The following is a 12,455-nucleotide window of genomic DNA, read 5'->3' as shown; positions in this document are numbered from 1 at the left end:
TTCTGCTATGTTGTACAAACCTGATTGGTTCACAAATGTCCTGTTTTAATAATAATTCTGTAATCCTATAAAAACTCTAACTTAACAATCACCAGGGCTGCTTCTACTCCTGAGATAGACAGCCCGGCCGGTCGAAAATTAAAATTTACCTTGCTACTTTTCTTAAAGTGGTGTTGGTGATTTTTTACAAACTCTGTCCTATAACAGTCAGCACTTAAGAGAGAGCACTACTCTTTGCAGAGGACCTGGGTTCAGTTCCTGGTACCCACATCAAGCTGTTCACAGCTACCTGTAATACAGTTCCAGGGAATCCAACACTCCCTTCTGGCCTGTGTGGGCACCTGCACACATGTGGTGCACATATATACACAAGCACACACACATACACTTAAATAAATAAATCCTTTTTATTGATCTTTTTTAAAGACAGGGTTTCCCTGTAGCCCCAGCTGGCCTGGAACTCACTATGGAGACCAGGCTGGGCTGGATCTCACAGAGATCTGCCTGCCTCTGCCTCCTGAGTGCTGGGATGAAAGGCATGTGCCAGCATGCCCAGCTTAAAATAAATAAATCTTTTTAAAAAATCATTCTGAGGCCAGCCTGGTCAACATAATGAGACTTGTCTGATCAGGTAAGAGTCAAGAGAAGAGAAGAGAGAGAGAGAGAGAGAGAGAGAGAGAGAGAGAGAGAGAGAGAGAGAGATTGGTGTGGGGGCGTGAGAGAGAGAGAGAGAGAGAGAGAGAGAGAGAGAGAGAGAGAGAGAAAATCGAAGCTGGGTGTGGTGCTGCACACCTTTAATCCTAGAACTCTGGAGGCAGAGGCAGGCAGATCTCTGTGCATTCAAGGCCAGCCTGATCTACATAGTGAGCTCCAGGACAGCTGAGGCTACAGGGAGACCCTGTTCTTGCAGAGGACCCAAGTTTGATTTCCAACACCCACATGGCGGCTATGAACAGTTCTTAACTCCAGTTCCAGGAGAATCTGAAGCCCTCTTCTGACCTCCGCGGCATTGCATGACACGGGTGCACTGACATACATGCAGGCAATACATTCATACACATAAAATAAAAATAATAAATAAAATATTTAAAAGAAATAGGCGTAGTGGCACACGCCTTTAATCCCAGCACTCCGGAGGCAGAGGCAGGCAGATCTCTGTGAATTCAAGGCCAGCCTGGTCTACATAGTGAGTTCTAGGACAGCTGGGGCTACAGGGAGACCCTGTCTCAAAAAAGACCAAAAAAAAAAATTAAAAGAAAAAGACAGAGAGAGAGAGACAGAGACAGAGAGAAAATTGATAACTTTATACTTTGTTCTTCCCAAGGCTTTCCAGAGCTGAACTGTGCAGTGAGGGCATGGCACACTCGTTGCCCATTTTACCAGATCCTCAGCCTCTCCTTTCATTCTTTCCCTCTTCCTTAGATATTACTGCTCCCTGTGTTTGACTGCTTTTCTGTTATTAGCTATCGGATCACATCTATGCTTCCATCACCCCCACCTGCAGTGCATTTGTGTGCACAGGCACATGAAAACACATTCCTGAAACTAGGCTTCTGCCCCACCCTTCTTTCAAAACAAGTCTTTCCAAGGAGCCCCACATGTGCGAAGAAAAGGCATTGCATCACCAGCTACGTTCCCAGGTTGCAGGCCCCAACCCTCTTTATTTATTTATTGGTTGTATCAAAGGTTTTTTTTTTTTTTTGGTCTTTTTTAGACAGGGTTGCCCTGTAGCCTCAGCTGGACTGGAACTTGCTATATCAACCAGGCTGGCCTCTATCTATCTGTGCCTCTGCCTCCCAAGTGCTGGGATTAAAGGCATGTGCCTCCATGCCTGGCCCCAACCCTCATTTTCAAAAATTATTTTTAATTATGTGTATATGTATGTGTCTGCCTGTGGGTATATGCACATGAGTGCAGGTGGCTGAGGAGGCCAGAGGCATCAAATCCCCTGGAGCTAGATTTACATGTACTGTGAGCTGTCCATCATGAGTGCTGGGAACCCAACTCTGAAGGGTCCTCTACAAGAGCAGTACTCATTCTTAATTGCTAAGTCATCTATCCAGCCCCTATCAACCCTCATTTGTAAAGTGCAGGGCCTGCCTCTACACTGAACTACAACTGTAGCCTTTTCCTGGTTCTTAATAGCTTCGAGTCAGAGATGTAGCTGTATGGTCAAGTACCTATTAGTATGTATAATGTCTTAGGCTTGATTCCCAGTGACACAAAAAACTTAAACTCTCATTTAAAAAATAGCTATGGGGATAGCTACTGAACTACAAGTCTAAACAGGGGAGAAAGAATAGGTATCATTTGTTTTATGTGTACTAAAAGACTCCGGAGAATAGATAAGAATCTAATGAATAAATAATTTCTTGTGGTGAGACAGGGTTGAATAGAAAATTAGTTTTTGTTTTGAGGTGGGGGTGGGGTCCTCACTGTGTTGCCTAAGCTGGTCTTTTATTCATGGGTACAAGTGATGCTTCTACTCCAGCCTCCTAAGAGTCCTGGATTACAGGCACATACCACTGTATAGGACTCAAAATATTATTTTTAAAATGAAAACTATGGGCTGGTGATGTAGCTCAGTGCTGCATTGCTTGCTTAACATGCAAAGTCTGAGTTTGATCCCCAGCACTGCAGACAAATTATAAATCATAAATGTATTGCCTATTAAAAATTAAATTCAAGGTTGGCAAGACAGTTCAGAGGGTAAAGATGCCTGTCACCAAGCCTGATGACCTGAGCTCAATCACCAGGACTCACATGGCAGAAGGAGAGAACTGACTCCACAAAGTTGTTCTCTGACCTCTGCATTCGTGCCATGACATGGTCATACGTACACACAAATAAATACATACATAGATACATAGGTTGATAAATAGATGTAATTTTCAAATTTTTTATGTATATGAGTGTTTTGCCTTGCATGTATGTAGGTATACCGAGTGCATGCAACGTCTGCAGAGGCTAGAAGGTGTTGGTTTCCCTGGAATTGGAGTTACATATGGTTGTTAGCAGTCTTGTGAGTGCTGGGAATCAGACCTGCATCGGCTGTAAGCCAGTGTTCTTAACCACTGAATCATCTCTCCAGCCCCTAAATAAATGTAACTTTAAAAAATTTAAACTTAATAACTCTGAGAGTAGTGGTACAAGCCTGTAATCCTAGCGCTGGAAGGTGGAGACAGAAGAACCACACATTCAAGATCATCCACGACTATAGAGCAAGTTCAAGATTGCATGAAGGGCTGGTAAGATGGCTCAGCAGGTAAAGGCACTTGGCTCCAAGTCTGACTACCTGAATTTGATCCCCAGAACCTACAGGATGGGAGAACTAACTTCTGAGGGTTATCCTCTGACCTCACTCATGTGCCCACATACATACACTCACATACACAAATACTAAACAGTTTCAACAAAACACACAAACAAAAACTCTATTTAAGATGTCCTTTGTTAAGCAGCCTAGGAGTTGGAGAGGTGGCTCAGCAGCTGCTCTTGTAGAGGACCTGGGTTCAGTTCCCAGCACCCACATTGGTGGCTAACAACAACTATTTGTAGCTCCAGCTCCGGGGGACCTGACGCCCTCTTCTGACCTCTGTGGGCATTGTGTAACATGGGTGAACTTACATACATGCAGGCAATATACTCACATACATAAAAATAATAAAATATTTTTTAAAAAGAAAAAAAAAGTCTGGGCATGGTGGCACACACCTGTAGACCCAGCACTTGGGAGGCAGAGGCAGGTGGATCTCTGTGAGTTCAAGACCAGCCTGGTCTACATAGTGAGTTCTAGGCCAACTGGGGCAACAGGAAGACCCTGTTTCAAAAAAACCAAAAAAAAAAAAAAAGAATGAAAAAAAAAATGTCCTTTTTTTCTTTTTTAAATTTTATTATTATTGTATGTGTGATGTGTGTATTTGAATGCAGGTGCATACATGCCATGGTGTGTGTGCAGCTTCCTAGGCTCAGTCCTTGCTTTCTACTGTGTGATCCTGGCAGCTCACAACCACCTATAACTCCAGCTCTAAGGAATCCAATGATCTTTTCTGGCCCCTGTGGACACCAGCATGCACACACACACACACACACACACACACACACACACAAATAGACTTTTTTTTTTTTGGTTCATGAGTGTGATTGGGTGTTCACATTTCATGACATGTGCTTTCCACAAACCTTGTTATGAAGTCAAAGTTGGCACATTACCTGTCTCACATGAAAAATAAATAAATAGCCAGGTGTGGTGGTGCACGCCTTTAATCCTAGCACTTGGGAGGCAGAGGCAGGTAGATCTCTGTGAGTTTGAAGTTAGCCTGGTCTACATAGAGAGTAGGATAGCTAGGGCTACAGGGAGACCCTGTCTTAAAAAGACCAAAAAAAGAAAAAAGAAAAAGAAAAAGAAATAACTGACTCTTTGTGCGTTGTGTTTTGTTTTTGTTTTGAGACACAGGGTTTCAATATGCATCCTAGACTGGCCTTCATTTCACTATATGACCCAGGCTGGACTTGAACTATCAGCAATCCTCCTGCTTCAGCCTCCTGAGTGCTGAGATTGCAGGCATGGGCTACCACGCCTGGATCTATGCACTTTCACATGGCCTTCTCTGTGCCTCTGTCCAAATTTCCCTTTTCTTATAAGGACACACTATTGGATTATGTCCTCTGCTAATCCAGTACAACCTCATTTTAACTTGATTTCAACTGCAAAGTACTTACAAATAAGGTAACATTCACAGGAACTGAGGGGGAAGGATTAAGACTTGAACATATCTTTGTAATGGACACAATTCTGCCAATCAAGGATAATACAAACTAAAAAGAGTTCTCAAAAATGCAGGATAGAAAACATAAAAAGAGGCCACAGCTGGGCGTGGTAGGACACACCTGTATTCTCAGCACTTGGGCGGTGAAGGCAGGAGGTTCAGGAATTCAAAGGTAGTCTGGGTTATATAGTAAGTTTCAGGCAAGTTTGAGTTATAGAGTGAGATCCTGTCTCAAAGGAACAAACAAAAACAAAACAGAAACGAAGAAGAAAAGGAGGAGAGGAGGAAGGAGGAAGAGGAAAAAGGGGAGAAGGAAGGGGAGGAGGGGGAACCTGAAGTTCATCAGTTAATAACTGAGTCTCCAACTACTGGTAAAAACAAATAGAGCCTGGGAGATGGTTCAGTGGGTAAAGACACTTGCCACAAAGCCTGATGATCTGAGTTTGATCCCAGGGACACACATGGTGAAAGGACAGAACAGATTCTTACAAATTGTCCTCTGATCTCCACACACGCACCATGGCACATTCGTGCACACAAATATAAGCACACACATAAATAAGTAAGACAAATAAATGTAATTCAAAATTTCTCTCTTTCTTTAAAAGTAGTACAGGGGCTGGAAAGATGGCTCAGCAGTTAAGAGCAGAGCACTGGCAGTTCCCAGCACTCACATGGTGAGTAACAACCGTCGGTAACTCCAGTTCCAGGGGATCTGACACCATCTTCTGTCCTCCTCAAGCACTGCATGACATGGGTGCACTTACACACAAGCAATACATTCATACACATAAAATAAAAATAATAAGGGGCTAGAGAGATGGCTCAGTGGTTGAGAACACTGGTTGTTCTTACAGAAGACCCGGGTTTGAATCCCAGCACCCACATGGCAGCTAACAACTGTCCATAACTCCAGTCCTAGGGGATCCATCGGCCTCTTCTGACCTCCAAGGGCATTGCACAACATGGGTTCACTTACCTGTATGCACGCAATACACGCATACACATAAAATAAAAAAATAAATATTTTAAAATAAACAAAGGTAGCTGGGCATGGTGGCACACACCTTTAATTCCAGTACTCAGGAGGCAGAAGCAGGCAGATCTCTGTGAGTTCAAGGCCAGCCTAGTCTACATATCAAGTTCCAGGCTAGCTGGGGCTACAGGGAGACTCTGTCTCAAAATCACCAAAAAATAAATAAATAGGTAGAGAGCAATTAAGGAAAACACCTCGAAGTAACCTCTGGCCTCCACATGCACATACCAGAATGAATATGTACATACACTATACACAACATATACACACACACACACACACACACACACACACACACACACACGAAGACTGGCTTGAAGCAGGGTATCCTGGAGAATAAGTAATGAAGTTAGGTGTTTTGGTTAAGTAGTTGAAGGCATATTCACAGTGCAAATCAGTCAATCCCCTCTTCCTCCCCACCACAGTCTCCTGATAAAGGGTCTATGATGCAGTCTTTCCAGTATTGGGATTCTATTCCTTCTTCCTCATTTCTAAAGACAACTGACACCTCTCATTAGACAGGCTCCTCTTGAGTGATTTCTGGAGCCAGAACAGAAAGAGAGAAGCTGAACCTGTTCCACCAAGCAACCTAAGGCTGGTTATTGATCTCCTGCAATGGACCCCTATTCATAGCCTTCTGAGTGACCTGCAGATACTAGTATAGCACTCATGTGAATGAAGCTCACTCAACGCATCCTCCTCCCCACTTAGGTTCAGCCCAGTCTCTCCAAGACACTGAACAAGGCAGGGAGCCAGAGGCAGCAGCAACCCTAGTGTTGATCTTGGGTGTTTAGGGACTCTTTCCTCCACCCACAAACCCAGTGGAAACCCAGCTGAGCAGCCCAGGATGGTACCAGAACCTGCTTCAAATGATGCCTCTCTAATAGGGATTTCTCAAGTTGTTAGCATTCAACTGACATTTATTGGCCTAGGAACAAGAAAAAACTATGAGACATGCCTTTACAAAAGGCTTTAGCTTCACTACAGCTGTCTCGATGGATCAAGAAACCAGGCACAGTAGCTGGCCACTGACTGGCCTTCGAAAAATGACGCTATGAGGTCGACTAAGGCTCATCCCGGACTACGATGTCTGCCCTCAATTATAATGGCGGTCCTGACCCAGTTTAGCTTCTTGCCCCTAGGTACAATGGCCGCCAGGCGGCTTCACTTAGTTTCTCATAACCCCGGAAGACCGGGACCGGCGATTGGGCGGTGCCCAGAAATACCGAGAAGAAGGCCCCTGACGGTTGGACAGAGCTTGGAGAGGCCGATTTTAAAGGAGCCAGAGGTGCGAGCTGTGGAAGACCCGGGATTCTTGGGACGCTACGGTGAGCGGCTGGGGGGCGGGGGAGGGGAGAATCTAGCGACTGGACAGAGGACCGGGAGGAGGGCGGAGAAGAAACATTTGAACCATCTGGTTCCCGGATCCGGAGAACGCTGGGTGGGGATCCAGGCAGGGCGGGGGTTTGGGGTGGGATGCTGTCCGTGGGCGGGTCTTTCCAGGACTGGAGCGAAGGGCTGTGGGTTTGACAGTGTGTGCCCCCCCGGGGTGCAGACGGAGTTCGGTGCTGGACGCCGGCCTCCTCTGTCCGAGGGGAACTTTGCTACAAGCGTTCCTGCGGAGGAGGGCGCCGCGCGGCTCCTGATTGGGAGTCTGAACGAGGGGATCCAGTTTAGGGGATCTGGTGGGAGAGAGGACTGTTAGCACGAAGTCATTTCTTTGAGTCCTCGCTTGAGAGGGCGGCAAGGATCTCGGAGGGATCCAGCGGAAACGGAGCCTCCCAGGACCGGGATCCCAGAGGATCTCAGGGAGGAATCTGCAGGGACAAAGGCTCTGGAGGCTCGGGCCGAGGGAGAGCTGCGACCTCCGCCATCCGGTTTCGCGGCAGGTGCCCGGCAGGGCCCGAGTGATCCGGGCGGCGGCAGCTGGAGGACACCCGCTCCGGGCGGCCACCCGGGGGCGCCCTTCCGCGGAAGGGCCTGTGGGCTACCGGGAGCCGCAGGCGGACCATGAAGGGCGGAGCCCGGGGGAGGGGCTGGCCCTTACTCCCCGTTCCCCTGCTCCCCCCTTACCCCAGGCCGCAGCCTGGGATCCCCCAGGGACCCCCCCGGAACCGCCGCTTCCCCCATGGACTTGCCTGGGGACTCCAGGTGAGAGCGCACCCCGCCCGCCTGTCTTGAGCCCGGGAGTCGGGGATCCTGGAAGCCTTACCGGACACCTACAGAGCCAACGACAGGTTCAGGCAACTGCCGTCTCCTTTCACCCTCCAGCCCTTCTAGACAGCCGAGTCTGTGCCGGCAGCCCCTAGCTCGAGCACTATGCGAAGCCAGGAGCCCGAAAAGACCGAGGTTGCAACCCCTGGGGGCTCCTTCACCCCTGGAAAAGGCCTCTCGGCGGGTCCTGGCCGTGGTGCTGGAAGATGTCATGGCTGCCGACATGGTGAGCCCCTTAACTGAAAGACCGCTCTCCCTTCCCCACCCCCACCTCTGCCCAGCTCAGTACCAAAGTCAGACCAGAATCCTTAACCCATCATTGGGGCAGCCTCCTTAATGCATAGATCCCGGTTACTCCAGCCTAGAACTGAGAAGGGTCTCCAGTGGGTCAGCCTCCCCTGCACCCATTGAGCAGGAACCACATCTATGAGAAATTCTTCTATCCTCCCCCTTGGGAAACATGCTGGTGATGTCTTTGGCCTCACTGCATAGATAAGAAAACTGAGGTTCAAAAGAGACCAGTTCTGGGTGCAGTGGCTGGGCCTTTAATCCCAGCCATTCTGAGGCAGTGGCAGGGGGATCTCTGTAAGATGGAGGCCAGACTGGTCCACAGAGTGACTTCCAGGCCGTCTGAGCCTAGGGAGGCCCTGTGAAAAAAACAACAAGAGACCAGTGAGCTATCCAATGTCACCCTCTCTTTTTCATTTCTCCAGAACTTTAGAGACATTTAGAAGATGATAGACATTTCACACCTGTATCTCAGGACTCTAATATCTAACCCCTATTCAGACCAAATCACTTCTTTCGGGATTTGAGTGAATTCTAGTTACAATCTCTGTCACCTTTGTAGCTAGAGACCTTGTCTAGTCCAGCCCCATTCCATCATCTTGCTTTTTGCTATTTTTTGTTTTGTCTTGCATCAGCCTCACAAGTACTGGGATTATAGGCATGAGCTACCATGCCTTGTTTTTAACAGTTCTTCCTCTCCTAGGTCCCCCTGAAATCTCAAGAAGACACTTCCATCCCACTGTATCACAGCAATCATCAGGATTCTGTCTGCAGACAGTCACCTGCTTCGCCACCCCAACAGGTCAAGTGGTCCAGGTGAGTATGGCAGGCTAGAGAATAAGCTAGGGACACAGCTGGGCCCACTGATCTTCCTGTTCCTTTTCTAGGCCTCTTGACCCACTGCATTTGTGCCGCGAACCCTTGAGCCGCATCCACAAGTCCTCTTCCACCTCAAGGCTCAGATCAAAGAAAACCCCTGACCCAGAGGAGAGCCCTTCACAAAAGATGGATCGGGTCCCCCAACCCACCTTGGTGGTAGTACTAGAAGACATTGCCAGTCCCAGACCACCAGCTGAGGTTTGAGAACATTGGGTGAGGATGTCTGGGGGTCAGCAAGGGCAAGCATGAGTCTGGGGTGGGTCTCTGAGGACAAGGGCAACAGCATTTTAGGTAGCAGACATTACCTGAATGAAAGTTATATGAAAAAGCCTTTGGTATGTACCCAAGCAGATATGGGAACTGAGTTAGGACATGGAGAGCTGAGGAAGCCAAAGATGGCTTCTCTATCCCTCAAACCTCCCCTGTTTATATCCAGGGCTTTGCTGATGATGGGTCCAACTTCATAGTCCCAGCTCAAAGGTGAGTGGGCTGGGGAATGGATTATCAAAGCCATCATCCAGGTACCCAAAGCTGGAGGCATCAGGATTTACTTATCTAACCCTTCCTTGTAGCATCTTCAGAAGCCTTAAGGGACAGGGGAGGCACTGGCCTAGGAGGGACCTGGACTTGGAAGTTCCCCCAGCCCTTACCTTGCCCCTTCACCCCAGAGATGAGACTATGGCAACAGTTCACCAGCCAATGCCTGCAGCCAAGGACCTAGAACCTCCATTGCAACCTTCCACTGTACCTGAAGATCCCCCAGAGAGCCTGCTACCAGGTAAGCACTTGAGTAGAGGGAAGAGACTTGGGTGTCAGGAACATCCAACTTGAGCTTGATGCATGAGGGAGAAGCAGACCTATAGGTGGGGCTTATCCCTATCCCAGGGCAGAACATAATGTATGAAAATGGGATTTGGGCTTCAGAGGCTTGACATTGACCAACGCCAGGGCCTAGGGCATGCTAGGCAAACACTCTACCACAAAGCTACATACCCAGCCCCAGAGGCTTCAGGTTTAACTTCTCCTCACAGGATTTTAGGAGCAGGTTCATTCCTCTGGAGACAGATTAGTTAGTGTTTTAGGGAAGAGACTGAGGCAGCTGAGGTGGTGCATAACCCACCTGTGGCTGAGGAATGCCCACCTGTGACCCTCTCCTTTCCTCAGCCCCAGATCCTGCTCTGGAGCCCCCATCGACCCCACCACTGTCCAGCCTTTTACGTCCCCGCCTCAGTCCCTGGGGCTTGGCCCCTCTCTTCCGATCTGTCCGCTCCAAGCTGGAGAGCTTTGCTGATATCTTCCTCACACCTAACAAAGCCCCACAACCCCCACCCCCATCGGCCCCCATGAAGTTGGAGTTGAAGATTGCCATCTCAGAGGCTGAGCAGTCCAGGGCTTCTGAGAGAATTGCTTCTGTCAGCCCTCGGCCCCCTATCCGCCAGTGGCGAACTCAGGACCACAATTCCCCAACACCTCTCTCTAAGCTGTCTCTGGGCCGAAGCTACTCCTGCCCTGATCTGGGGCCCCCTGGTCCAGGCAGCTGCACCTGGGCCCTGGTTCCACCCCAGCCAAGCCGACCCAGGCCTCGGAGGCACACTGTGGGTGGTGGGGAGATGGCGTGGACTCCACCACCTCCTCGGCCCTGTCTCCGGAAAGAGGTCTTCCCTCTGGGAGGAGTGGGAGCCTCCCCTTCTCTCACTACATCCTGTTCGTCCACTGCATCCACTTCTTCCTTCTCCGAACCAGCAGAGCCCAGGTAGTGCTATCAATAAACCCTCCTGAAAGCCTTGGCCAGAGCCTGTGCCTGGCCTCCTTCCCTAAGTAAACTGGGTCAGAGATGGGTGTACTGCTGTGAATTCTCTTTGTCCCTGAGCTTTGACATTGTCTGCAGATTGGGCTCAACCAAGGGGAAGAAGTCAAGAACCTCAAAAGACCAGGTGCTTTCTGACCCAGAGACCAAGGTAAGGAGTAGAAGGACAGAAGCCAAGTGGGGCCTGAGCCTGTGCATTTCTTTCACCCTCTGCCTCATTTTTGCAGACCACAGGAAAGGTTTCTGGATTCAGAATACGCAGGACACCGGTCCGTCCACAACCAAACCTTACTCCTATGGGGCTGCCTCGACCAATCAGGTGAGAGGCTCAGAGGGCCAGGAGCTTCCTTGACCAAGCCCCTGAAGTGTGGCCTTGTCTCCTCCCAGGGAGCATAGTTCATCCAGGAAGATTCAATTTGGCATGACATGACTTGGCTTAGAACTTCCTCAGACATCACTTCTGTCCATGGCGTGGCCCAGAAACTGACATTTAGATCAGGCTGAACCTATCCCTTCTTCAGGCTACTCTGCCCAGTGTTTCTCAATGGCCTCTGGTATTTGCTCCCAGGTTAAACAAGAAGGAGTTCAGCTTGGAAGAAATTTATACAAATAAGAATTATCAATCACCCACAACTAGGAGGTGAGAAACTTGGAAGGTTTGAGGGAGGCAGCTGGCTAGAGCCAGGGGGTATGCTGATAAACAGCTCTTCTCCTTGCCTGGTCCAGGACCTTTGAGACCATCTTTGAGGAACCCCGGGAGCGCAATGGGACACTAATTTTTACCAGTTCAAGGAAGCTCCGGCGGGCTGTAGAATTTCGGGACAGTAGCCTTCCTCGATCCCGGAGGCCATCTCGAAGGGTCCGAACTGCAGCTGGCAGGACCCTTACTCCCAACCTGGCACCCAACCAGGATGTGGAACCTCTGCTGCAGCAACGGCTGAAGGAACTAGATGCCCTGCTCCTGGAGGAAGAAATAGATGGGAGACACTACCATCAACCCTAGGAGCGCCAACTCTTTGTCCAGCAAGCATAGTGTATCCATCCTTGAGGGAAGGGAAAAATCCCTGGGTCAGCTGTATTTTTTTTTTCCTAGTAAAGTTTTCAATATGTTTCTGATTCCTTCATGTCTCCAGCAGAGTCTGAAATCAATTTGGCAGTACCGGCTGATGTTTCTGTGTTAGTTGCCAGAGGGTTAGGAAAGGGGACGGTGCCAGAGGAGAGGGGTGAGGGACATGAAGGGGATGGAATGATCATTGGCAGTTCTTCATTCCACTCTGATCTGCTGGCAGTGCTGAGTATCAAACTCAGAGTCTTGTGCATGCTACCTGAGCTACATCTCCAGCCCAGAGATAACTCTTAATTTGATAATTCACTTATGGAATGATACTTCTGGAAAAAAGAAACCTCAATGCCACTGAGATCTGGGACCCTGGTTAGTTATAATCAAGGAGACTGAAGAGCT

The 12,455-nt window shown here is 48.7% G+C and overlaps 1 protein-coding gene and 1 non-coding gene across 5 annotated transcripts; both read left to right on the top strand.

Moving 5' to 3' along the window:
- Window positions 1-4,118: 4,118 nt before the first annotated feature.
- Window positions 4,119-4,222, top strand: LOC115068584. Its single transcript, XR_003847925.1, has one exon. It is a non-coding gene; the product is annotated as a small nucleolar RNA U13 (small nucleolar RNA).
- Window positions 4,223-6,781: 2,559 nt separating this feature from the next.
- Prr14 (proline rich 14) lies at window positions 6,782-12,117 on the top strand. Of its 4 annotated transcripts, none has more exons than XM_008823846.3 (12): window positions 6,782-7,133; window positions 7,884-7,956; window positions 8,077-8,245; window positions 9,011-9,123; window positions 9,195-9,384; window positions 9,623-9,666; window positions 9,855-9,964; window positions 10,351-10,939; window positions 11,075-11,144; window positions 11,221-11,312; window positions 11,562-11,633; window positions 11,720-12,117. In XM_008823846.3, the coding sequence occupies exons 1-12, from the start codon at window positions 6,860-6,862 to the stop codon at window positions 11,994-11,996; spliced, it is 2,073 nt and encodes a 690-aa protein (XP_008822068.1). In that variant the 5' UTR covers window positions 6,782-6,859; the 3' UTR covers window positions 11,997-12,117. The 4 variants fall into 4 exon arrangements, with proteins under 4 accessions (XP_008822068.1, XP_008822066.1, XP_029414929.1 ...); XM_008823844.3 differs by having other exon boundaries at window positions 6,784-7,133; window positions 9,759-9,964; XM_029559069.1 differs by lacking the exon at window positions 6,782-7,133 and adding an exon at window positions 7,183-7,246 and having other exon boundaries at window positions 9,759-9,964.
- Window positions 12,118-12,455: the final 338 nt, after the last annotated feature.

The sequence above is a fragment of the Nannospalax galili genome, unplaced genomic scaffold, assembly GCF_000622305.1.
Source record: "Nannospalax galili isolate Female #2095 unplaced genomic scaffold, S.galili_v1.0 scaffold788, whole genome shotgun sequence".
Taxonomy (NCBI): domain Eukaryota; kingdom Metazoa; phylum Chordata; class Mammalia; order Rodentia; family Spalacidae; genus Nannospalax; species Nannospalax galili.
This window is presented reverse-complemented; position numbering and strand designations above follow the sequence as displayed.

Excerpts from the sequence above, each read along its gene's own strand:
- Prr14 (XM_008823844.3), top strand. The coding sequence starts at position 6,860 with ATGAGGTCGACTAAGGCTCATCCCGGACTACGATGTCTGCCCTCAATT. Across the intron at positions 8,246-9,010 it reads ATGTCATGGCTGCCGACATG|GTCCCCCTGAAATCTCAAGA; the intron begins GTGAGCCCCTTA and ends TTCCTCTCCTAG. Across the intron at positions 9,667-9,758 it reads TTCATAGTCCCAGCTCAAAG|CATCTTCAGAAGCCTTAAGG; the intron begins GTGAGTGGGCTG and ends CCTTCCTTGTAG.